The following is a 27,844-nucleotide window of genomic DNA, read 5'->3' as shown; positions in this document are numbered from 1 at the left end:
ATCTCAATTTAAAATCCTGGCTTGGTTTTTGGCTATATTATAAGATAACAAATAAATATATTTCAATAAATATATTTTACTTATGTTAACTATAGGAATAATGTGGTCAAATAATATATAATATTTCAGTCAACTTTTGGAAACAGTTTTTAAATAATTATCTTAAAAGTTGGAACAATGAGTTGGATATAAATCCTTCAAAGTAAATAACATATCAAACTGGTTTAGGAAATGGTTGCATATTTACTGAAGCTATGTTTATTATAGACCCAACATTTTGTAAATGTTTTAGAATATTGACTTTTTAAGTGCAATTTATTTGTTGATAATGGTATTAACCTTGTGATGCAATCATAGAATCCTAGAATTTTAGATCTGTAGGAAACTTTATAGGTAAATTAGTCTCACCTTCACATTTTGAAGTGAGGAAACTGAGGCCTAGAGTAGTTAAGTGTCCTGCCCAAGATCACTCAGATAGTTTTTATGGAACTAGGACTAGCACTCAGATAAAGTGAAAGTTTGAGTCTCATTTTGGTGTTTTCTCCACTCTGCCATACCATGATATTGCTATTATTGTAGATGTTCTTTTAGGACATAGAAATGTACAACCTATGTAGTCAGAGCACTTTGTCTTGTCTGCCTGTGCACAAGAGCATGTGGCTTTTTTATGTTAATCCTTTTGGAACACATTAATAAGACAAATAATTTTAAATTATATCCTAATTATATTGTATTTTTTGTATTTCATTAGAAAGCTGGGGCCTTGGAAGGTGTACCATTATCAGGGGTGAGTTTCGTGCTGAAAATTTATTTTATTTTACCTTTCCTTTGATAAACCTTTTCTGCAGTTAAACTCTTTTCCCATCTAGACTACACAAAAAGTAATGAACAGCAAAATTTAATAATTTTTCTTGTCTTACTCTCCTTTGTTCATATCCTTTATCAGTTAATGGTAGTATTATTGAATAATAAAAAAGAAAGACTTTTTTATCCCTTTAATTTTTTGTGTAAGTGATCTTCTAGGAATTGTTTACATTTTTCCCATTGGTGGCATTTTGTTACCCTTATTTATACATTTGTGCTTTTAGTGCTTGGGAGACCAGTCTGCTGCTTTAGTGGGACAAATGTGTTTCCAAGATGGACAAGCCAAAAATACGTGAGTTGTAGGAACAGAACTTAAAACTCAATTGTAGTCTAGTTTGGAGTTTGTTTGTTGTTGTTTGGCACTTTGAAGCTTTGAAGTGTGTAGATACTGAAAGTAGTTAACATCTTTAACATAACAATGTTCAAATTCTTTTATCTTCTTGATCTGTACCTTAGAAAGTATACTATAAATAATGAGCCCATAACTATGATTTAATTAGTATAGGCAACTCCATCAATACAAACAAACATCTTGTCTGCAGTTTATAGTCTTAGAGAGTTTTTTGAGGTTCAGTGATTTGTTCTTGGTCAAATATCTATTATATGTCAGAGGCAGGCCTTAAAAACTCAGCTCTTCCTGATGACAAGACTGTGGTAAACAGCCTCTGATATTAAAAGTACCCTAAAAATTCTTGAATACCTGTAAAGATATTAATTAACTGTGGGGATTAAAATTATCCAATTGGAAGTAGTAAGTTCACAAGTAGAAATCAAACACTAACAAATCCTATAAAAATCTAGATTTAATAATTCATTAAGATTTATCAAAAAGTGACTTATAAAACTGATTCTAATTTTTAATTAATTCTCATTAATTTTGAAGTCTTGTGCTTTTAAAAAATTTACTTCTGTTTACTAACATATTAAAACCACTTTCATCATTGACTTTAGGTTTCAATTAGCTTCCCCTGATTTCTATTTGCATCCTTTTCACTGTATTAGCTGCCTAATGTAGTTGAAAGCCACTTGTCAATGTGAAAGAATCAGGCTTGGGGTGGAGTTCTGAAGTTAGTACTGATGGATATTAGCTGCCACCCAAGGTAGAACTATCTTGACCCTTTTCTGTTTCTGTTTGAATGCTATACTATTACTGAACAAGCTATTTCTCAAATACCTTACCCTAATTCTTGCTCCAAGATGCAGGTGGCCACAGTTGGGAGGAGCCGAGTTAACTCACAAATGTGCTAATGCTAGAACCCAGAGAAGTAGTTTTACTGCTGAATAAATCTACTGCTAGTAATGTTTGTTCTCTTTGAATTGGCAGCCAAAAATTCCCTTTGTGATTGAAACTTTGTTGTCATTCAGTAGCATAAATGGCATAGATACAACTTCAGATTATGGTTAATAAGGTAGTTGATATTTATTTGTTTGTTTTTGGTAGTTGATATTTAAACACAGTATTGCTTTGACAAAGAAGTTAGAAGTAGCTGTTAGGAAGTTTATCTCAAAATTATATTACTAAAAATGGTAATTGTGTTTTTCACCAAGTTCTCCTGGCTTTTCCCCTAAGATGATCTTCAAAACTTTTTTTTCACTAAAAGATATCTGGTGACTAAGAACTTTAGAACGTAGCAAGGGCTTTAATAAAAAAAAAAATATTGTGCCAATAAATGAAATGTTGATTTGGTTAACTTGTTAGGATTTGTCTTAAGTAAAACTATTATATTATACTTTTCCTTCCCACCAACTATAGGTATGGAACAGGTTGTTTCCTACTATGTAATACTGGGCAAAAGGTTAGCTTTTTTTCTTATTTTTTATTATCAGGACCTCATTTTACTTGTGAAAGCAATAAACTGTTAAGCATAATTTGTTACAAAACTTTTTAAATGTTTGGATCTATTTTTAGATATAAGTAAATATTTTAAGGTGCTGAGACTAGTCAAACATGAAAAATCACAAAATTTAACTTGGGAAGAGCAAGCATTTATGTACGTAGATTTTTATGTGTTGAAAAACTAGAAGATAAGGGGCAAAGATCCTTTATTGAAACTGATATAAATAAATAAATTGAAATAAATGATTTTACTTATAATGAATTATTCATAATACTGTTTTTCTAGCCAAAAGTAAGCTTAGTGTGAGGAAAACATACATCTCCATGTATTTGTGTATGTGTTTGTGTGTGTGTGTGTGTATACACACATACATATATATGTGTATATATTTGTGTGTATATAAACATAACTTTAAAAAAATAACATTCTTTAACCTTAAAATATTTCTGTTCTGTCTAGTGCGTTTTTTCTGATCATGGCCTTCTTACCACAGTGGCTTACAAACTGGGCAGAGACAAGCCAGTATGCTATGCATTGGAAGTAAGTTTATTTTCACAAACTTTGATGATATAATTTATCAAAACTTTAAAACATATAGTGATTTCTAAAATCTTACCCAAAAATTTTAGTGAATAATTTTGTAATGATGATGTCTGCTATAAAGGACTTTTGAAAGGTAGCAAAAAAAAAAAAAGGTGGCTCTTGACGTAGTGCTCTGTGCTCCAAGGAAAATCCCTGCAGAGACAGAGGGCAGTTCTCCTTACTTGTCTCCTTGTGATAATCAACTTACTATAGCCCTTAGTAATTTAAGATGTGGAGAAGGAAATCAAGAAACTTCAAAGAGCCAACACACAAACAAGTGGTTTCTCCAAATATATTTAATTTAATTTAATTTAATTTTTATTTAATATTTAATTTAATTCATAGTAGAAAAAATTAGAGAGCAGGCTTGAGTACTTGGGTGTGCTAAGCTCTTATTCTACACACTGCCACAGATATGTTAAAAACAAAGCAAAATGTTTTTTTTTAAAAAAACTGACTTTTTAAAAAAATTCAAATGGTTTCTGCATGAATTACTCTTAAATTCAGTATTGTTTTATTAAATGATTTATGCAACTGACCTAAAAAATTTGACATCTTATACTGTGCCACCTATATCCAATCTAAAATTTTAGAAATTACCACTATTTTAAATACTCTATAATTTGCAATCATTTCCTAGGTGTGTAAGAGTTTTAATTTGTATTTTATATATTTTCTTTTTGCCACATTTTATATAGCATAATGCTTTCATGTATATGGTAATTCTATTGAAAAGTTTGTTTTCTCTAGTGCACTGTATGTCCCTACACATTTTTCATGGGCCACCCAAAATCCTTTGGCAGGCTCCAAGTGTCCGTAGCTTGTGCAGGCCTGGTGTGGATTATATTGACACTTTAGAATAAATTGTAGTTGTTCACTTATTCTCATGCTCACATGTATACTTTTTTGCTCCTTTTTAATTGTTTTTTTCCCCCCATATGTTGTGCCTGTTCAGAACACAAATCAATAAAATAACTAAATTTTCTTTGTAAGGGACCGTAGTGTCTAGTCATCTGGTCTAACCTCTATGCAGTCTCTTACTTCCAGTCAAGCAAGGAACTCAGCACCTCCTGAGGGAGCCCATTCGACTTCTGCATACTTCTAATTATTAGAACATTTTTGCTAACATCAATCCTAAATTTCCTCCTTTGTAACTTATGCTTGTTTGTTTAGGTCCTGTCCTCAGGAGTCAAATAGACCAAGTCTGATCCCTTTTCCCTGACAGCTACCTTCATGTTTATTTGTTTATTTTTTTATTTTTTTAAATTAATTTATTTTGATTTATCAACAATCATTTCCATAAGCTTTTGAGTTTTAGATTTTTCTCCTCCCTTATCTCCCTCCCCAAGACAGCGCTCAATCTGATATAGGCTATACATATACATTCCTATTAAACATATTTTCATGTTAGTCATGTTGTATGGAAGAATTAGAACCAATAAAAGGAACCACAAAAAAGAGGAAACAACCAAAATTTATGCATATTCCAATGGCAAAATGGCTTCTATTTTTCCCCTTCATTGATCTTCACCCAAATGTTCACCATACTGCCCCCTTATGGTTATTGCTCTTTTTACTTAAACTATTTCTTTTGAATAAGGTGTAAATAGAATTTCATCCCAGTAAGTTACAGTGATATGTCTAAGGTCAAATTTGCTTCCTCACATTATGACCTCTAGTTCCTATTGTTTGTTGCATAAATTTTAGGCATTAGTGTATAAACTTTTGAGCGTCCATGAGCTTTAGTTCTTGCCTTTCCCATCTTGGATTTTGTCTATTGTAAACTTAGTTGGCTCATAATGACTCACAGGTGTTGGATACAAACGTCACAAAGTCAATGAAGTTTCTGCAAAATATCCCCTCTTTCCTCCATACTAATATAGATTCTCATCTTTTGTTTTGTTTTGTTTTGTTTTAAAAACTTGTCAGTGTTTACATCTAACCACCTAAGCACCTCTTTAAGATGTTTATTTAGTCTTTTTACACCTTTTGGTAATTTAACTACTGCTCTACATTTACTTTTCTTTTTCATACTAATTTTTTTGTTTTACCAGTTTGTTTTTCTTAACACCTTACTTTACCTGTATTAAGCTTATCAATTGTTTGCTTACCTTTTCTTTCTTGTCTAGCAAAATGACCTTCCTGAGTCCCTCTCTTCTGATCCTTTTTCCTTGTGATCATATTTGATCCTGGATTTTTTTTTCTTCAACCTTTTTCTTAACAGAAGCCAGAAACAGAATCTGAAGCTGGATATTGTTCTGTCTCAAATTTCTCCAAAGCTCAGTCTCTATTTCTTCACTATTCATTTTCTTATTTTGTTCAGGTCTTCTCTCTTTTCCCTCTTTTTTGGTGGAAGTTGGAAGTGAAATTCTTCTCCCATCATTGAAATCTTTTCTGCTACAGTGAAGGCAAATAGTTAGCTATCTTGGCTTTAATGGACATTTGGTTTGGGAGACTGAGATAGCAAATATCTTTTTTCTTTTTAGTTTTCATTATTAGAAAAGTACTTACTTTACTGAGCTGAAATCTTCCTACCTCTACTTTCTATCCATTGGGCTTAGTTCTAGACTATACAGAATGAGCTTATTACCTCTTCCACATAAGTCCTACACATATTAGAAAAGCTTTCTTCCTTTGTCCATGATCCCCCCAAATTCTACCTTTTCTAGGCTAAATATCTTGAATTCCTTCAATCACTTTGAATTTGAATTGCCTTACAATCATGGTTACCTTCTTCTGGATGTGTTAGAGTTGTCATTGCTCCTCTTAAAATGTAGTGCCTAGTATATGAAATGGGACTATTACCTGCCTTAATCTGATTTTATTTTTCTATTATGCAGCTTAATATTACATAAACTTTATTTGTTGTTGTTCAGTCTTGTCTAATTCCTCATGCCCCCACTTAGGGTTTTCTTGGCAAAGATACTGCAGTGGTTTGCCATTTCCTTCTCCAGCTCATTTTACAGATGAGGAAACTGAAGCAAACAGGGTTAAGTGACTTGCTCAGATTAAGTGACTAGCTTACCTAGCTAGTAAGTGTCTGAGGCCAGATTTGAACTCAGAAAGTCTTCCTGACTCCAGTGCTAGGACTCTATCCACAGCACCACCTAGCTTTCCTATAAGCTTTATTAGAAACTGTTTAATACTGTTGGCTGATACTGAATTTGTGGGTAAACTGCAAAGTCAAGGTTTTTTTTTTGTATGACCTACTGTTGAGGATCCTGTACTCTATCCTGTACTTGTGCAATTAATTACTTGAACCAAAATGGTTGGTTAAATTTTTGTTTAAATTTCATCTAATAAGCTCATAATTTCAGCTTGTTAAAAATTTTTGATTCTGTCATCAAATATATTATCTATCTTTCCTAGCTTTGTACCATCAGGAAATTTCATAAACATTTTAAATCTTTGATTTATTGGTCACACACACACACACACACACACACACACACACACACACACACATAAACCAAACCAAGAGCTCTTTGGCATTAATTTGCTTATTTTAAAAATGAGGTAGCATAATCTTTTCTACTTGTAAAATTATTTGACAGGACAAAAGATAGAGTTCTCTCTCTAGATTGCTATTGATCCATTAATCAAATGTTAAATAGTAATTCATTTAGCTAAAACTTCATCTAACTGATTTATCCATCCTACATTTTCTTGTCTGAAAGGCTGGAAGGCTCTGTCAAAGGCATCAATGAAAGTTAATAGAAAATTGGTTATATCTATAGCATTCCAATTTTCCACCAATTTAATAACCCATTTTGTTCAAGTTTCCTATATTAGAGTACAGGGCTTATTATTTTCTTTTATAGGTTTTCAAAGAGCATTTTCTTTATTAATCCAGTTTAATATTTTGAGAGATGTCATCACACTGCATAGTTTCTGAAATATGATGATGGAATAAAAGATTTTCCAGGAGTCGTGTATTTTGTTCATAGTGGATGCTTAATAAATATTTATGAATTGAAAGTAAATTCACTTCACTTAAGATGTAGCATTATGTGTTAGCACTACAGCTAGTTGTGTGGCTTTGCATGAATTACTTAATCTCTCTGTATCTTTGTATCTTTTTCAACTTGAAGAACTTGGACTAGAAAATAATATCCCTTCTAGCTTAGATTATTCCTAAGCCTTTGTATGTCTTCAAAAGATTTAGGATACAACTAACCTAAGTGCATTATTTATCCATTTTTAACCTTTATAGTTTATTGATTTAAACCTTGATAGGTGATTATTTCTATCTGTGGAGTAAGAATTTCATACATTTTCTATATTGTTTAACATTTTTATTCCTTAATATTTCTTAAAAATTTGCAGGAGGGCACATTATTTTATTCTAGGATCTAATAAGTAAAGTTCACAAATCTCCCTCCATGGTTTTACAAACCTGGAATGTATCTCTTCTCTCAATCCTCCAGTTGTCATCTTCCCAGACTGGAAATTTTTTTTTTAAACCTTAGTATTACAAATTTTTCTATCCATTGCTAAAATTACTTGTTATTTCTTTCTTGAATTACTGAAACTAGAATTGTACTCAGTATTCTCGGTTTCTAATACCTTTTGTGTAAAGGTAGGGTGTTTGTTTATTTTCTGCATCTTTCCTGATACTCTCAAAGTAGGTAACATTAGGTGAATCTCTGCAGCAAGCAGAATTCATTTACTTAGATCTCTTTTGAGATGTCCTTTAGTCAAATCCATTATAGAATCACTTTTTTTTAGATCATTTTAGTTCAGCCACCTCATTTAACAGATGAGGAAACAGTAGTTAATTGACTTGCCTTAGGTGATTTTGGATTCTTTTTCTCTAAATTTATTGTGCTTCATACAGTCATTGGCTTCAGCATTAGTTAATGATGGTCTGTTGAGAATACTCTGGAAGTGTTCAGCCCATCTCTGTAGGATCATGTCTATCACTGGTCAGTGTGGCTCCATCCTCGCTGAGTAGTTGAGATATATCAGAAGTCTTTGGTCTTTGGTCCATAAATTGTCTTCAGGGCATCATAGAAGTACTTTAGATTATTTTATTGTTGACTTAAAACTGCCTTCTTACTGAGCCAAGAATTGTGCATCTCTCTAAGCTTCACTTGTCCTCTACTTTTTTTTTTTGCTGAGGCAATTGAGGTTAGGTGACTTGCCCAGGGTCATACAGCTAGTAAGTGTCAAGTGTCTGAGGCCAGATTTGAACTCAGGTCCTCCTGACTCCCAGGCCGGAGCTCTATCCAGCTGCCCCGGTCCTCTACTTTTGATCGAGTTAACTGCTGCCCTCTTGGATCCTGATGAGCTGTCCTGCTCTTGTGGAGTTTCATTCTCATTTCTCTTTTAGTGCTTCTGAATTTCCCCATCATTTTCATCAAATCAGTCCTGATGTTTGTGAGTGTTCTGGCCCAGATGAGCAAATGCAGTGCTATACACCAAGTCTCTGAAAGCTGCCTACTTCTTTTCTGCTCCATCAGTCCTGTGTGCTGACTCAGCTTTCCCTCCAGGTCAGCAATAAACTGTTCACTCGTGGAGAAGCACTCTAATCTCTCCTTTGATACTGTCACCAATGTGGTACAGGCCCGTATCACCTCATGCTTGGACTGTTGTAGTAGTCTGCTGTTTGGTCTGCCTCTCCTCACTCCAATCCATCCATCCTCCATTCAGCTGCCAGTGATTTTTCTAGAGTGCAGGTCTAACCATGTGTCTCCATCTCTGTTTCTCTCTCTCCTTCACACACACACACACACACACACACACACACACCCCTTTCCCCCCCCCCAACTCTAGTGGCTCCCTATCACCTCCAGCATCAAATACAAAATATTCTGGTGTAGAAAGTGCTTCATAATTTACCCCACTCCTACCTTTCCAGTCTTCTTACACTTTACTCAATGGTTTCCTGGCTGTTCCACAAACAAGATACTCCATCTCTCAGCTCTGGGTATTTTTTCTGGATGCCCCTTATGCCCAGAATGCTCTTTCTCTTCCACTCCAACCACTGAACTTCTTGGCTTCCATAAGTCCCAACTAAAATCATATCTTTCACAGGAAGCTTTTTCCAACACCTCTTATTTCTCTCAATTTATTTCCCTGTTATTCCCGTTATGTATTCCTCTGTTAAGTTTTTCCTGTATGTAGCTTGTTTATACATATTTGTTTGCTTGTTGTCTGCCCCATTAGAACGTGAGCTTCTTGAGGGCAGGGACTATGTTTTGCCTCTTTTTGTATCCCCAGAACTTAGCACAGTGCCTGCCATATAGTAAGTAGGTGCTTAATAAATGTTTATTGATTGACTGACTGACTGAAATAAGTTGCCCAAGTTTACCCAAGTAATATTTAGCAGGGCCAGGATATTAACTTGTCTTCTGACTCCAAATTTGTCACTCTTTCCACCATACCAATCAATAGGTTTTTGAAATATATGTCATCCAGTCTAGTATTTTCAAGCCTGTTGATTGGAAAAGAAAATTTGGTGGTAGCATTCACTCTGTCGTACAGATTAAAGATTCACTGATTCTTATCTCATTGTCAGAACTGTTTTGATCAAATGAATCTGACTTTAAATAAAAAAAAGAGGAAGCCAGTTGAATTTTTTAATAATTGTATTTGGAATTCCTTACAAGGTAATACTAAATTTGTTTTTCACTCTCCTAAGAGAGATTCATTCAGATCACAAAGTTGTGTATGTATTTGGGTATCTGTTTACATGTGTGTATGTGTGTGTGTGTGTGTGTGTGAGTAAAAAGAGAATCCTCTTCCTCTCTTCAGAGATGGGATTTGAATCCATGGAAGCTGATGAGATATTAGATAACTAGATATTAGATAGTCTCTCTTAGAGAGAAACTGTAGCAAGAGAAAAGGGGAAAGAGCCCAAGGGGACCTTCATCGTAGAGGATGGGAGATGGATGATGATCCAGCAAAGAATACTGAAAAGGAGTGGTAACGTGTGTAGGAGGAAAATCAGGCAGGAGCAGTGGGGCCTTAACATTACCTTTGAGAGAATATTTTCAATAGAGTTATGGGGAGAGTCACTACTAAGGTTGGAGAAGTAAAATGAATTGAGAGTAAATAGAAATATAAATGATTTTTCTGCTAGGAATTTGGTGTTAAAAGGGAGAAGATATAGGATGTTAACTCAAGGATACAGAAGAGTAAAAGTGAAGGGCTTTTTTTCCGTAATGTTATAGAAACCATCAGAAGAAATGATTATAAATCACCTTCTGACAGGTGATGGATTCCAGATGCAGAATGAGTCGTATTTTTGGATATGACCAATTCAGGAATTTGTTTTGCTTGACTACTGCATATTCATTACAAAAGTTTTGTTTTTCAATGAGCATAGGGATGAGGGAGAGAAAATTAATTTCTGCTCATTGAAAATTAATTAAAATGTGATAGATGAGTATTTGTAGGCAATTGAGAAAAAGCCAATAGATAAGGAGAGGCTTAATATAATAAAGGCAATGAGTGATGGGGCACAGTCTTAGGGGAGATAAGATAGAGGGCAAAAGTGGAGTAATTAACATTGACAAGAAGAGCCACCTGCATCTCAAAGACAGGAGGTAAGGAGAAGACGATAAAAAGAATAAATTGGGAGCTTGAGAATTAGAAGATCTAGAGTTTTTTTTTAACTGCTTAGAGCAGTTGAAATCAAGGATTACTAAAAGTTATGCCCTATGGCAGTGAGAGCCCAAATGATTTTTGTTGTTCAGTCATTTTCAGTTGTGTCTGATTCTTGTGACCCCATTTGAGTTTTTCATGGGAAAGATACTAGTGATTTGCTATTTCCTTTTCTAACTCATTTTAGACATGAGCAAACTGAGGCACACAGGGTTAAGAGACTTGCCCAGGGTCACACAGTTAGTAAGTGCTAAGGTTAGATTTAAATTCAGGAAGATGAGTCTTGCTGACTCCAGGCCCTGTGCTCTATCACGAATTTTAGTACACACAGTTGACAGGATTATATAATGATAGTTTAGGAGTACAAGAAGGCAAATAGTGAGGGTGATTGAGGATGCTCAGTGCATAAACAAGAAGGAGGAAGGAGAGGAAGTGGCAAGAGATTCAAGCATGGAAGATAGTATATTATTTAATTTGTCAATTTGGTTGGTCAAGACCATGAAGAGAAGAAAGTGATGAGGGGTCTGAGGTGATGGACTGGGAGAACAGAAAGGAATGGAGTAACTGGTGGTTTCTATAAGTCTGTAAATCAACACTTATTATAGTCCCTGCCCTCAAAGAGCTCACATTCTCATTGGGAAGGCAATGTGCAAAAATTAGGAGCAAGAAAGAGGAAGAGATGTTAGGAAAGGAATGTGATGAGAGAGGAGAATGGGAGTTCAATAGCAGTTATGAGCAGTGGTGAGATAAAAGAAGGACACCAGCATGTGTGTTAAGGTCCCTAAATGTGAAAGTGTTTTGTTTTGTTTTGGGGGGAGCACTTAGGAGAAAAAGAACAACCACCTGGAAACTAGTAGATCATAGCAACAAGGATAGAGACTGACCTCAAAAGAGAAGAGTTTGCCGAGTGGTGGCAGAGGAAGGGTCCAAAAACTTCAGTGCGAAATAAAGAATATAGGACAGAAGGAAGAAGAGACAGTATGTTAAAGGGCATGAGGAGAATGATTAGTCCAGGGGGAGGGTCACCAGAGATGTTAAATTTTCCAGAGAGCAAGGTTTTTGTAAGATAAGATGGAAAAAGTATGAAAACAAGGTACCCAGGATGAAGGGATGTTGAATGATTTGAGTAGGAGTTGAAGGGCATAATGGAGGAAGAGGACTGGAAAATAGTAGAATTGAGCTAGGTGGAAAATACAGTACAAGGGAAGTGGTTGCAGAAAGCATGTTAGAACTGAATTACTGGATGTTAGATGTAAATAAAATGCATAAAATAGCAAAATATATTAGCAAATTTATAACTTAGCTTTGTAGCTCTTTTGTTAGGCATAGTCTTTTTTTTTAGCCTTTAAATCATTATACCTTTTCCACTTGATTTAAGATAGACTCTTTCTAAGAAGTGTAAATCAGTTGGTATTTAGTTATATTAGTAAAATTCATGGACCAGAACTCTTAATAGACAATAATTGTCACAATAAATTTACAAAATTCTTGAAACATGTATTTATTTGAAAGTCGATCTGTAAATGTCATAATTAATGAATTTGCTGTTGTTTTGGACAAAAAACTACCCCTAAAAAGGTGCATGTATTTATTTACATGTAAGCATGTGTACATGAAACATACACATACAACATACATGCACCGGTTACTTTAAACATATCTTCAATTTGCAGAAACAGACAAAAAATTATACTATGTTGAGACAAAGTAACAAAGGTGTATGCTATAAATGTCTGTATATGATGAAAATGTATCTTATTGACTCCCCTTTGCTAATACATATAATAATGTGATCTATATATTCATTTCAGTTGTTTTTCAGTCATGTCCTACTCTTCCTGACTCCGTTTGGGGTTTCTTGACAAAGATAGTAGAGGGGTTTTCCATTTTGTTCTCCAGCTCATTTTACAGATGAGGAAACTGAGGCAAATAGGGTTAAGGGCTTGTCCAGGGTCACACAAGTAGTGTCAGAGGCCAGATTTGAACTCAGGACGATGAATCTTCCTGACTCTGGGCCTAGCACCTCTATCCATTGTGCCACCTAGCTAAGATATATAGATATACACACATACGTATGTGCATATATATGTACATACACATGCAATAGTTATGTCAATTTTCTTTCACTAGTTCAGTGAATTTACAGATAGCCTCTACTGCCGGGTGATAGTGATAAATTTCTCTTCCTGCACCTTAAGAATAAATTCCATTTAAGATTTTTTTTTCCCCTTAGGGATCTGTTGCTATAGCTGGTGCTGTTGTTCGCTGGCTAAGAGACAATCTTGGTATTTTAAAGTCTTCAGAGGAAATTGGTGAGTGTGGTTTTGTTTTTTGTGTTTTGGTAGTCCTAAAATAAATTGTTAGAAAGTCTGAATCAGGATCATAGATTTAAAGCTGGAAGGGACCTTAGTGTAGTCATCTAGTCCATCATTTTAGAAATGAGGAAACCAAGGCCTAATCAATAAATAGGCGGCATTAGAGGCAGAATTCAAAACAGGTCTGAGAATCACACACCCAGCGTTTTTCTGCTACACTGCAGGACATCCATAAACATGTTATTATAAATGTTTATGCTAACATTATTCCAAGGCTTGGATAGATATGCATACATTCATACATATATACAAAAATACAAGTATATATCATATATAATGCATAGCCACCAAATGTTTATTTGCACATATATGATCATATGGGGGTAATTCTGTTCCATTAAATTGACATCAGTTTAATCCAAGTTAAGATTTGTTAAGCATGAAAATGAAATGTTTCATAAAATCTTATACTGAGCAGAAATTATTAATCTGTGGTTGTTGAATTGTTGATGGGCTGTAAACTCTAACCTCAGAAGTTTATTATGATTATAATTCAAAGATTTCCAAAAATAAGCAATATTTCAAAAGTTCAAGGCTCAAAGAGCCTAAATAATGCTGATTAAACCTGCAGCTTTTTGTTCTCTCTTTGAATAACAAGCTTTAAAAAATTTTTATTACTGTCCTCACGTTAGCCTTATCAGTGTAGAAAAGCCCTAGTCTGTTGCTTGTCACTGTGTCAATGTAACCCTGGGCTTCCAAAGGTTATATCAGGGGAGGACCAACTAGCCAAATACAGTGGCTGATAAATTCTTTGGTGAGAGAAACCCACAAAACAAACTTTTGATAAACTTATGTATGCTTCAGTCCATTTTTTAAGTTTGATAGAGGAATGTTGTCGCTAGTCAAATGACTGACAAATGAAATAAATAAATATAACTAGGGCCCACTTCACTCACTAACTTTTGAAGTAGAAGGAACAATCCAGGTTATTGAAGACAAAAGTGGAACCACCTAATACTATAGTGTCATTTTTGTCTGGAGTGGGGTTGGAGGCCAGGGTTACGTTGTTAGATAGAATAGTAGTTATTTAAAATTCTCTAAAATTAACAGAATACCTTTTACTGTACTAATAGGAAACAAAAAATCTTTGTACTAGTTACATTAGGGCAGGAAGCAACACTAAATAGCTAGCTTTTCTATATATTCTATTAACTGATTTTTTTTCTCCTCGTATTAGAAAAGCTTGCTAATGAGGTGGGCACTTCTTATGGCTGCTATTTTGTTCCAGCATTCTCAGGATTATATGCACCATACTGGGAGCCCAGTGCAAGAGGGTATGGATGAAAATACAATATAGTTATTTCTGTCTTGATGCTTTTACTGAATTGCTTTAATATCATAGCTCCCTCATTTTAAAGATATTTTAAGTAATTTGAGGGAAACTTTTCAAACTTTTTTCAGATCTGGAAAATTGGGTGGGGTAATGTAATTCTAGGACTTCCCAGTAGGAAAGATATGCAGATCATTTAACAAGAGCTTCTTGTTAAATTTTTTTCAATATCTTTGATTCCTCGTGTTTGTGGAGAAGTTATATAATCTGGGACATTATCGAAACTAGAGTAGTTTAATGTTTCTTTATTTTGTAGATATAAAACTAGGGTGTGTAAGAAATGTTATTTCTTCAGTGCTATCCCAGTATACTCTCCTCACCAAATTCAATCCCTCCTCCTCTACCCCCCCCCCCCCCAAAATTCTCTGTTCTGGAAATTTTCAATCACATAAGACAATCTTCTAATCCTCTGATTTTCACAACTTCTGTTTGTTTTCAGGATTATTTGTGGCCTTACTCAGTTCACCAATAAACAGCATATTGCCTTTGCTGCATTGGAAGCTGTTTGTTTCCAAACAAGAGAGGTAAAAATAAAAATCAGGCCCAGGTTTATTATATTTTCTTTACTTCTTACTATTTAATGAATGCATAATATATACACATGTATATATTGCATATGTATATAAAAAATTAGCTCCAAAAGCAGCAGATTTTGCCCTGAATTGTTTTCTTTAAGCTAATACTACAACTAGTTTGTACAACTGATGGGATAGTAGGGAAGAGTAGATAATTTCTGTACAGATATTTGAGATTGACCTATATTTGCAACTTTAATTCCTATCTCTAGAAATAAAATAAAAATTTTTCTCTGTGAATAGTACAAAGCTTATTTATAATATATCTGATACTATATTTTAATTAGAAAATTATATTGATTTAAGATTTTGGATGCCATGAATAAAGACTGTGGAATTCCACTCAGCCATTTGCAAGTAGATGGAGGAATGACCAACAATAAAATTCTCATGCAACTTCAAGCAGATATTCTTTGTATACCAGTAGGTTAGTAAACATTTATAATTTAAAATTTTGAGCCCCAAAATTGATGGGAACAAAAATTATAAATTTAAAATTTAAAAGCGATTTTAAGTATATTTAACTGTTGCTTATACTGATCTTCATTTTTTCACCTTAGTAAAGCCTTCAATGCCTGAAACAACAGCACTGGGTGCTGCCATGGCAGCAGGTGCTGCAGAAGGAGTTGGGGTTTGGAGTCTTGACCCTGAAGATTTATCAGCTGTGACAATGGAACGGTTTGAACCTCAGATCAATGAAGAAGGTAAAGACAAACTCTTTTAAAGAGTATTCTTTAAAGCAGAGGTGTCAAATCTGCCACAAATTTCTCCAAGTGCACCCAACTAGACTAAAATGTAATTGGGAAATGTTTAACAGAACAAAAATTCTGTACAACATAGATGTTAATTTGTGGTTCTGTAAGTCAATAGGTGGCTCACAAGGAATCCATCCATTTCTGAGCTTGACATAAACTGCTTTAAAAATGTATATATGTACATTTGTTTTGTAGTAGACGCTTATATTTATGTAAAATATGTATACATGATAATATGTAGGATCTTATTGATATCAATTTGTATTTTTATACTGTATGATTATAAGCATTATATGTCATCGTGTGTGTATGTTTTGTGTATACAGACCCACAATCTCATTTGACCCTCACAACAACCCTACATATAGTTGCAAGTGTCATCTCTATTTTACTAGGTCACACAGTTAGCGAGTGGCAGAGCTAAGACTCAAATCTCACATTTTCTGACTTCAAGTTCAGTGATTTTAATTACTTCCATAATGGGAATAGCAAATTTTACTATTACATCAATCAGTAAACATTTATTAAGTGCCTACTATGTGCCAAGAACTGTGCTAAGCATTATGTTTCTTGACTATTTTTTTTTCCTATTCTATTTCAGCAAAACTGAGGTGCACTCAATAGTTTAGAAAGGATTAGGTGTTTTAGTTTTTAGCCTTATAAAAATATTTGACTTTTCAGTATTAGGGCACTGTTCTTCATATAAGATATATTTTAAAGGCATCCTTCCAAATATATTGATTGATTTCATCCACAGTGTCTTAACTCTGTGCCCTCTGATACTAATAGCACACACTATGAAACAATCGTGAGGTTAAGGACATTTTCTGGGACTGGGGGACGGCAGCAAAAAAGAGTAGAACTAACTATACCATCACTTGTCCTCATCAACACCTGCTTTAATAAATGGAGCTAAGCCACAGAAACTTGTATATGAGAGATATTTTAAGTAATATTGGGAGAATAGTGTGGCAAACAATTAGATTCAACTCACTCTCATTACAAGGAAAATACAATAAGAAAGGTTCTTTTCACTTAACTTAGAAAATAACAGTTGTTTTCAAATAAGTTTCATTATGTATATTTATTACAGTTTGCTTTGTGCTTTACATACCTGAATAGTCCAGTTTTGCTGGGGCCAAAACAAAGTTTTGTAGAAGCTTTCAGGAGTTTATAAAATCCACAACTACATGGGATTATGAAATATTTAGCTAGGTAGCTTTCTGACTAAAATGTATTCCAATTAAAGTCTAATTATTGGTGATAAAAATGTTGTATCAATGCATTTTGTTTTGATACAACAATTACTTCCCAGTAATTTCCTCTCCATAGTACCCACCCTTTAAAACAAGTTATGATAGCTTTATTTTTACAGTCTATTGTATCTAGGAAATTGAGGGCAATAAAGTAATAGAGTGGCTTGAATTCTATCTCTAGAAGAATCTCCTTGTAGCCAATTTTGTAGAGCCCAAGGCCCAATGTATGTGCAGCACTGAAAGCAAAGTGCCTGCCTGACTCTTCAGAGTGTATCCAGTTTAAAAGGAAGTTCTTTACTTAAATTATCTATAGTTCACATGAATAAGTAGACTTATAAGGAGGATGCATGACAAATGTAGACATAGAATTCACAAGAGTTGGCAGCAGAGAGGGAGAGAGACAGACTGATGGAGAGATCTGGGTGCCTGAAACAGTGGTAGGAAAATTTTAGGGAGAAATGCTTGTTTATGGAGGAAAATAGTAAGTTCCATTTGGGACATGTTGAATTTGAAATTCTAGATGGAATTTTCCCCAAGCGTTGGTGTGATATGGATTAGGAAAAAGATTAGAGAAATTCACATGAAGTGAGGATTCATCTGTATAGAGACAGATTATAGTTGATTCCGTGGCAGATGACAAAATCATTAACATGTCATGCTAGAACTTAGATCAAATAGAGATTATGATTGAAGCTCAATTAATTAGGTAACTAAATTCATATAGCCCATACAATCATCAGTCTAAGATCATTCATTAAACGCCCATAATGTTTACAGCACTGTGCTGGGCAATGGAAAAGAAAAATTGAAACAGTTTCCGCCTTCCTTTAGCATAGAGTCAACTAGGTGGCTCAGTGGTTAGAGTGTCAGGCCTAGAGTCAGGAAGACTCCTCTTTGTGAGTTCAAATTTGGCCTCAGACACTGACTAGCTATGTTACCCTGGGCAAGTCACTTAACCCTGTCAGTTCCTCATCTGTAAAATGATCTGGAGATGGAGATGGCAAACTACTCCAGCATCTTTGCCAAGAAAATCCCAAAGGGGGTCACGAAGAGTTAGACTTGACTCAAATGACTGAAAACTTATTCCTGTCCTTATGTCTAGAAAAGGATTTGGGTTATTCATATTGAGAAAGATAACAGATGGATAACCCAGGATTAGTTTGGTAGTAAAATAGTCTAAAGGAAGGGCTCAAACTTAGTGGTTAGATGCTTCCTTGAGGATTTTTTTAAAAGAAATGGACAAGAATTACATAAGAGTCAATCAACAAGCATTTATTAAGTGTTTATTATGTGCCAGGCACTATGCTAAGTATAGGGAATACAGATAGAAGCAGAAAAGACAGCTTCTGACCTCAAGGAGCTTACACAACTGAAAAACAACTGAACAACATTTCAAATGAGTGGTGTAAATCCTAAAGCCAAAATATTTTCTATAGCAGTGAATTACTCAGATTATAATAATGCCAGCAGAAAGTCAGTATAGATGTGTTTTTCCTTTAATATAAATTGAGAAACTTTTCCTAGTGCAGAAAAACCAGTATCATGCTATATGAAAAACAAGCTTCAAAATGAAATTTTGCTTAGCTTTCAACAACGTTAGAGTGAATTCCAAAACTTTGCACTGTCTATTGATCGCAATTTCAAATAACTTTACAGACAATTTACACAGTTTATGGCTTCCAGATTCTCCTCTGGAGAGAAAAAAAAAGGAAGTATTATTTGAAGTTCCAGCATTAAGGGCATAAATAAATATTTTTCTTTTTAAATATTGCATTGTGATAATAAACCTTTTTCTCTATTAAAAAAGCAAACTTGATAAATGATAATAGTTTATAACAGAAGCACCAGTTTATCATTTATGATAATTTGTCCAGAAAAAAGGGCAATGTTGATGGTTTATGGCTAAAACATCACAGTAAAAGTTAAATTTTCCTTTTTTATTCTAGAAAGTGAATTTCGTTATGCCACTTGGAAAAAAGCTGTGCAGAAATCAATGGGCTGGGCTACAGGACAGCCTTCTGCAAATGGTAAAGTTAACTGTTACCACTATTAATACTTATTATGATTTATTCAAAAGTAACTTAATTGATTTAGCAAATATTTGGCAAAGAAGAATGCTTGGTTACTGAAGAGGAAAAGATAGTGTTCTAGATTTTCCTAATTTTTTTCTAAAATATAAAAACACAATCAAGATTAACTAAACTTAAGTGTTCTACCTTATCAATCAGTTTTTTACTACTTCTGTTACAGAGAAAAATAATTAGTAATACATTTTTTAAAGAAAAAAGAAAATTCATGAGCTTCAATTTTTAAAATCCTTATTACCATTTCTTTAACTGATGTGAGTCTGACATGAATGAAGTAAATGATATAATGCATTATACTCCACTGCAATTTCAGAATATTTTTCATAAAAGAGAGCAAACAATTTCCTAGACTACTTAAAAGGATTTTGGCAGGCATAACTTAGTTGGAAAATAATTTCTTCCCTTTTAATTTCCAAAGAAATCTCAAACAGGAAAGTTACTAAATGTCAGGGTGCCTTTAAGTAGGCTCTGTATGCCTAAAGCAAACCATTTATACACAGTCCTTTAAGTTCAATAGTTCCTTATTTTCAAAGTGATATTCAGAGCATAGAGAAATAAACTAATCATTAAGAAAATTTAGTAATAGTATGAACACATTCTGTTCATATTCCAAAACACAAGCTTTTACCTTCATAGTAAAAATGATAAACAAATAGCATAGGATTTAGCATTTATCTTTTCCCCTACTTAAAAGTATTTTATTTTTTTTCTGATTACATGTAAAGATAAGTTTTCAACATTCACTTTTATAAGATTTTTATAAGAATTTTTTTTCTCTATCTCCCCTTCCTTGCTCCTTCCCCTCCCCCTTCCCTAAGACAGCAAACAATCTGATATAGGTTGTAGATGTACAATCATGTTAAACATATTTCCACATTAGTTTTGTTGTGAAAGAAGAATCAGAACAAAAGGGAAAAACCACGAGAAAGAAAAAAGTGAAAATAGTCTACTTTCATCTGCATTCAGACTCCCTAGTTCTGGATGTGGATAGCATTTTCCATAGTATTTATCTTTTTAAAAGACTCTTTCATGAAGTGATTTTTAAAAATTTTTGTGTGTGGCAATTGGAGTAGCCTTTGAACTCTTACTCTGTTGAAATACAATAATCAGTTGTTGGGGTTTTTTTTAAGTTCATGAACCCCAGGTTCAGAAATCTTCCCTTGCTGTATTGCCATTGTTAACTCTGTTCATTTTGGTAGTGTCTAATGTGAAATACTTCTTGCTTTTTTATCAGTATTGCCTTGAATCCTTCTTTTCACTGTGTCATCCAGAAAGGGTTCATTTGAATCCATTTTTTTTCCTTCAAATCAATTTAATTTTCCCATTTCTTTAAATTTTAAATTTTGATAATAAGCTTTCTGTATTAAGGCAGTGGCAATATTGTTTATTGCACAGGTCATCTGCAATTTTGATGCTACTGAATATTAATAACCATTCACTGAATGTCTGTTATAAGATTAGGCTTTGGGCTGTGTAAAAGAGTGTAAGGCATTGCCCTTAGACGCAAATAACTTAATCTACTTTTTATTTATTGTTCTAAGAAGTTTACTTGTGTGTAACTTCTTTATTTTTACATAAGTAGAACTCACTCATGGTCTTTAATGAGCACTATCCTTTTTATGTTCCACAGTTCTTATATTAGCATGGGAGGACAAGATAATAAATAGTCATGTAGTTTAAGTGTTGGAGATTACAGCTGCCAAGAAAAATGTCTCCAATTTTATGTTCAAAACCTTTATTTAAGACAAAAATTATTGCTTAATTTGGTCAGTTCTACTTGTCAATATTCCAGGTGGTATAACAGTTAAACTTCTTGGATTTATTTTGTTTTTTAAAATGCAAGTTGTTGTTGGGTTTTTTTTAATGCCATAGCAGATTAAGATCAAATTTCTAAAACTCTTTTGGAATGAACATATACTTTCTTTCATTTATTTATTTATTTATTTATTTGTTGGTTTGTTTGTGTATTTTTAGTTTTCAATATTCACTTCTATAAGAGTTTGAGTTGCAAATATTCTCCCCATCTCTCCCCACTCCAAGATGGCATGCAATTTGAAAGAGGCTCTACATATACATTCATATTGAACTTATTTTCACATTAGTCATGTTGTAAAGAAGAATTAGAACTAATGGGAGAAACCATGAGAAAGAAGAAACAAACAAAAAAAGAAAAAAAGAGAAAGCAAATAATATGCTTTGATCTGTATTCAGACTCCATATATTATTTTTTTGGATGTGTGGATAGCATTTTCCATCATGTGTCCTTTGGAGTTGTCTTCCATCTTTGCATTGCTAAGAAGAGATGAGTCTATCAAAGTTAGGCATCGCACATTGTGGTTGTTACTGTGTACATCATTCTCCTGAGTCTGCTCACTTCACTCAGCATCAGTTCATATAAGTCTTTCCAGGTTTTTCTGAAATCTACCCACTCATCATTTCTTATAGCACAATAGTATTCCATTACATTTATATACCACAAGCTGTTCAGCTATTCCCCAGCTGATGGGCATCCCCTCAATTTCCAACCCTTTGCCACTACAAAAAGAGCTGCTATAAATATTTTTGTACATGTAGTTCTTTTCCCATTTGTATGATCTCTTTGAGATACAGACCTGGAAGTGGTATTGCTGGGTCAAAAGGTACACACAGTTTTATAGCCTTTGGCCATAGTTCCAAATTGCTCTTCAAGATGGTTTGTATCAGTTTGCAACTCAACCAACAATGCATTCATGTTCCAATTTTACCATATCTTCTCCAGCCAATCTGATAGGTGTGATGTAGTACCTCAGAATTGTTTTGGCTTGCATTTCTCTAATCAATAGTGATTTAGAACATTTTTTTCATATTACTATAGATAGCTTTAACTTCTTCATCTGAAAACTGCCTGTTTATATCCTTTCACCATTTATCAATTGGGGAATGACTTGCAATCTTATAAATTTGATTCAGTTCTCTATATATTTTAGAAATGGGATCTTTATCAGAGACACTGGTTGTAAAAATTTTTTCCCAGTTTTCTGTTTCCCTCTAATCTTGGTTGCATTGGCTTTGTTTGTGCAAAAACTTTTCAATTTAATGTAATCATTTTGTATTTCATAATGTTCTCTATCTCATTTGGTCATAAATCCTTCTGTTCTCCATAAATCTGACAGGTAAACTATTTCTTGTTTGCTTATAGTATCAACCTTTATATCTAAATCATGTACCCATTTTGATTTTATTTTGGTATATGGTATAAGATGTTGGTCTATGCCTAGTTTCTGCCATATTATTTTCCAGTTTTCCTAGCAGTTTTTGTCAAATAGTGAGTTCTTATCCCAGAGGCTGGGGTCTTTGGATTTATCAAACAGTAGATTGGTATAGTCATTAACTACTGTGTCTTGTGTACCTAACCTATTCCACTGATCCACCACTCTATTTCTTAGCTAGTATCAAGTAGTTTTGATGATTGCTGCTTTATAATACAATTTTAAATCTGGTACAGCTAGGCTACCTTCCCTTGCATTTCTTTTCATTAATTCCCTTGATATTCTGGGCCTTTTGTTCTTCCAGGTGAATTTTGTTATTTTTTCTAACTCTACAAAATGCTTTTTGGTAGTTTAATTGGTATGGCACTGAATAAATAAATTAAGTTAGGTAAAATTGTCATTTTTATTATATTAGCTTGGCCTACCCATGAGCAACTGATGTTTTTCAGTTATTTAGATCTGATTTTATTTGTGTGAAAAGTGTTTTGTAATTGTGTTCATATAATTCCTGGGTTTGGCAGGTAGACTCCCAAATATTTTATGTCTACAGTAACTTTAAATGGAATTTCTCTTTCTATCTTTTGCTTTGGACGTTGTTGGTAATATATAGAAATGCCAATGATTTATGTGGGTTTATTTTATATCCTGCAACTTTGCTAAAGTTGTTTATTATTTCAAGTAGTTTACTTGATTCTCTAAGATTTTCTACGTATATCATCATATCATCTGCAAAGAATGATAATTTAGTTTCGTCTTTGCCTATTGTAATTCCTAAAATTTCTTTTTTTTCTCTTATTGCTAATGCTAACATTTCTAGTACCATATTAAATAACAGTGGTGATAATGGTCATTCTTGTTTCACCCCCGCTCTTATTGGAAATGATTCTAGCTTATTCCCATTTCATATAATGCTTGCTGATGGTTTTAGGTAGATGATACTTATTTTAAAGAAGACTCCATTTATTCCTGTGCTCTTCAATGTGTTAATAGGAATGGGTGTTGTATATTGTCAAAAGCTTTTTCTACATCTGTTGAGATAATCAAATAGTTTCTCTAAGTTTTGTTGTTATGGTCAATTATGCTGATAGTTTTATTGAACCAGCCTTGCCTTCCTGGTGTAGATCCTACCTGGTCATAGTGTATTATTCTTGTGATAAGTTGTTGTAATCTTTTTGCTAGTATTTTATTTTAAATTTTTGCATCTATATTCATTAGGGAAATTGGTCTATAATTTTCTTTTTCTGTTTTTACTCCTCCTGGTTTAGGTATCAGAACCATATTTATATCATAAAAAGAATTTGGTAGGACTCCTTCACCTATTTTCCCAAATAGTCTGTATAGTATTTGAATCAATTGTTCTTTAAATGTTTGATATAATTCACTTGTAAATCCATCTGGTCTTGGAAATTTTTTCCTAGAGAGCTCCTTTATGGCTTGTTCAATTTCTTTTTCTGAAATGGGGTTATTTAAGCATTTTACTTCCTCTTTCTGTTAATCTGGGCAATTTATATTTTTTGTAAATATTCATCCATTTCACTAAGTTGTCAAATTTATTGGCATACAGTTGAGCAAAATAGCTCCTAATTATTGTTTTAATTCTCTCTTTATTGGTGGTGAATTCACTGTTATCATTTTTGATACTGTTAATTTGTTTTTTTTAATAAAATTAACCGAAGGTTTATCTATTTTATTTTTTTTCATAAAACCAGCTCTTAGTTTTATTTATTAGTTCAATAGTTTTCTTAATTTCAATTTTATTAATCTCTCCTTTGTTTTTCAGAATTTCTAATTTGATATATAATGGGGATTTTTAATTTGTTCTTTTTTTAGTTGCATGTCCAATTCATGTACCTCCTCTTTCTCTATCTTATTCATGCAAGCATTTAGAGATATAAAATTTTCCCTAAGAACCACTTTTGCTGTATCCTATAAGTTTAATTATGTTGTCTCTTTATTGTCATTCTCTTGTATGAAGTTATTGATTGTTTCTGTAATTTGTTGTTTGATCCACTTATTCTTTAGGATTAGGTTATTTAGTTTCCAATTAATTTTTAGTCTTATCTTTCCATGGCCCTTTTTTTTTTTCAATTGCATCATGATCTGAAAAGGATGCATTTAATATTTCTGCGTTTCTGCATTGGATTGTGAGGTTTTTATGTCCTACTACATGGTCTTTTTTTGTGTTGGTGCCATATACCGCTGAGAAAAAGATATATTCCTTTGTATCCTCATTCAGTTTTCTCCAAAGGTCTACCATATCTAACTTTTCTAAAATTCTATTCCCCTCCTTAACTTTCTTGCTTATTTTGTTGTTAGATATATGTAGTTCAGAGAGGGGGAGGTTGAGGTCCCTCAGCCTTTTGCTGTTTATTTCTTCCTGTAACTCCCATAACTTCTTCTCCAAGAATTTGGATGCTATACCACTTGGTGTGTATATGTTCAGTAATGATATTACTTAATTGTCTATGGTGCCTTTTAGCAGGATGTAATTTCCTTCCTTATCTCTTTTAATTAGATCTATTTTTGCTTTTGTTTCATTTGAGATCAGGATTGCTACCTCTTTTTTTTTTACTTCAGCTGAAGCATAATATATTCTAGTCTAGCCTTTTACCTTTACCTTGTGTGTATTCCTCTGTCTCAAATGTGTTTCTTGTAAATAACATACTGTAGGATTAGGGTTTTTAATCCATTCTGCTATTCCCTTCTCTTTTATGGGAGAGTTCATACCATTCACATTCACAGTCATGATTACTATCTGTGTCTTTCTCTTCATCCTATCCCCCCCCTCCCATTTATGCTTTTCTTTCTCCTTTCTCCCTTTCCCTCCTCACTAGAGTTTTGCTTTTAACCACTGCCTCCCTCAATCTGCCCTCCCTTCTCTTCCTCTCTCCCCCTTACTACTTCTTCCCTGCCTTCTATCCCCCCTCCCTTTTCTTTCCCCTTTTCCCTCCTGCTTCCTATAGGGTAAGTTAAATTTCTATACCTGAGTATGTTATTCCCTCCTTGACCCAAATGTGAAGAGAGTAAAGTTCAAACAATGCTCATCTTCCTCCCTTCTTTCCTTCTAATGTAATTTGATGTCTTTGTGCCTCTTCATGTGATGTAATTTACCCTTTTCTGTTTCCTCCTCTGCTCTTCTCCCATTATAATCCTTTTTCACCACTTAGTTAGGTTTTTTGTCTTCACATCAAAGTCACCTTAAATCCCCTTCCTCTGTCTATGTATATTCCTTCTAAGTGTTGTCATAAAGATACAGTTCTCAAGAGTTTGTAAGTATCATCTTCCCCTGTAGGGATGTAAACAGTTTGCCCTTATTGAATAACGTGTTTTTTCCCCCTTTTCCTATTTACTTTTTATACCCCTCTTGAGTCTTGTATTTGAAGATCAAATTTTCTGTTGAGCTCTGGTCTTTTATCAGGAAAGTCTGGAAGTCACCTATCTCCATCTCCTCCTCTGAAAAATTATGCTCAGTTTTGCTGGGTAGTTGATCCTTGGTTGTAATCCAAGCTCCTTTGCCTTACGGAATATCATATTCCAAGCCTTCCGATTTTTTAATGTAGAAGCTGCAAGGTCCTGTATAATCCTGACTGTGGTTCCATGATATTTATTTCTTTCTGACTGCTTGCAGGATTTGTCCTTGACCTGATAATTCTGGAATTTGGCTACAATAGTCGTTGGTGTTTTCAATTTGAAATCTCTTTCAGGAGGTGATTGGTGGATTCTTTTGATGACTATTTTACCCTCTGGTTCTAGGGCCTCAGCACAGTTTCCCTTGATGATTTCTTGAAAGATACTGTCCAGGCTCTTTTTTTGATCATGGCTTTCAGGTAGAGCAATAATTCTTAAACTATCTCTCCTGGATCTTTTTTCCCAGGTCAGTTGTTTTTCCAGTGAGGTATTTTACGTTTTCTTCTGTTTTTTTCATTTTTTTTTTGCTTTTGTTTGACTGATTCGTGTCTCATAGAGTCATTAGCTTCCACTTGCCCAATTCCAATTTTTAATGAATTGTTTTCTTCAGTTAGCTTGTGTACCTCCTTTTCCATTTGACCAATTCTACTTTTTACAGAGTTGTTGTCTTCAGTGACCTTTTTTCCATTTTGTCAATTGTATTTTTAAAGGTATTATTCAGTTTTTCTTCTATCTCTCTTATTTGACTTTTAAAATCCTTTTTGAGCTCTTCCAAGAAGAAGGCTATTTTGGCTTGAGACCAGTTCATATTCTTCTTTGAGGTTTCTGATGTGGGTATATTGACAGTGTTGTTCTCTCCTGAATTTGTGATTTGATCTTCCCCGTCACCAAGATACTTCTCTATGGTTATTGTTTTTCTGTGTTGCTTCTTGCTCATGTTGTTTTCCTTTTTTCTGTCTTTTAAAGTTGATCTCTGCTTCTGGGGCATAGGGGGCACTGTCACAAGCTTCTTGTGCTGGGGGATAGTGACCTGATTACTAGTTTGTGTGCTAGGGCCTCAGGTGTTGGCAGCTGGAGGCTGGAAGTGTCTAGTAGTTTACCTGGTGCTGAGCTGGAGCTGGTGGTGGTAGCTGTTGTGAGCCTGGTGTTGGTGCTTGCCTGCTCCGCCACCCTGGGGCTCAGGATCTCCCACTGGTTTGTTAGGGTGGGGCTTGCCACTGCCTTGCCAGGATGCCTCCTGTCCTGTACTCATCCCCTTCAGCTTCAGCAGGAAGAACCTTTCCCGTTAATCCCCCTAGCCGCCTGAGATAAAAGACTTGGTGTACCTTGTCTTTTTGCTGCCTCCACTATTCCAGGATTTTTCCTGGAGCAATATTTTGGATTTTTCAACATCAGTGTGGCAGCCACTTACTGCATACTCTGCCATCTTGGCTCCTGAAAGTCGAAATAGGTGACTTTCAAACATTCATCTGTGGGCTGATAGCTCTAGGAGCAGTGGCTGCTGCCGCCGATTCCCACAGCCTGTTCCTGATTTGCTGGGGCCCTGGGCCAGACTGCGCTCCTCTCCTACCCAGGTCTGACAGACCTTTCCTACTGACCTTCTAAGTTGTCTTTGGTGTTTGTGGGTTGAGAAGTCTGAAAACTGCCACTGCTGCCTGTAATTCAGTCCCTCAAGGCCTTCTCCATGTTTGCTGGGGCTGGGTCTGTGCATATGTGACATGCACTACTGTGCTCCTTTCTCAGCCTGGTGCAACAGACCCTTCCTGTCAACTTTCCAGGTTGTCTTAGGCTGGAAATCTGCCTCACTCTGTCTCTTTGTGGGTTATGCCATTCTCGAATTTGTTCAGATTCACTTCTTAAAGGTGTTTGAAGGTGTTTGAGAGAGAGCTCAGGCAAGTCCCTGCTTTCACTCCACCAT

At 34.4% G+C, this 27,844-nt stretch overlaps 1 protein-coding gene across 4 annotated transcripts in view; it reads left to right on the top strand.

Moving 5' to 3' along the window:
- GK (glycerol kinase) overlaps positions 1 to 27,844 on the top strand; it is an 82,100-nt gene that overhangs the window by 48,525 nt on the left and 5,731 nt on the right. For all 4 annotated transcript variants that reach the window (XM_027842449.1, XM_027842436.1, XM_027842435.1 and 1 more), the window contains exons 9-18: positions 752 to 787; positions 1,089 to 1,156; positions 2,618 to 2,660; positions 3,162 to 3,242; positions 13,126 to 13,204; positions 14,445 to 14,541; positions 15,037 to 15,121; positions 15,479 to 15,599; positions 15,733 to 15,876; positions 19,130 to 19,210. In XM_027842449.1, the coding sequence (XP_027698250.1) occupies positions 752 to 787; positions 1,089 to 1,156; positions 2,618 to 2,660; positions 3,162 to 3,242; positions 13,126 to 13,204; positions 14,445 to 14,541; positions 15,037 to 15,121; positions 15,479 to 15,599; positions 15,733 to 15,876; positions 19,130 to 19,210 (835 nt within the window). The remainder of the gene's footprint in view (positions 1 to 751; positions 788 to 1,088; positions 1,157 to 2,617; positions 2,661 to 3,161; positions 3,243 to 13,125; positions 13,205 to 14,444; positions 14,542 to 15,036; positions 15,122 to 15,478; positions 15,600 to 15,732; positions 15,877 to 19,129; positions 19,211 to 27,844) is intronic.

Source organism: Vombatus ursinus, unplaced genomic scaffold (assembly GCF_900497805.2).
Source record: "Vombatus ursinus unplaced genomic scaffold, bare-nosed wombat genome assembly UNPS02004868.1, whole genome shotgun sequence".
NCBI lineage: Eukaryota > Metazoa > Chordata > Mammalia > Diprotodontia > Vombatidae > Vombatus > Vombatus ursinus.
The sequence above is the reverse complement of the archived record's forward strand: the minus strand, read 5'-3'. Positions and strand labels throughout refer to the sequence as shown.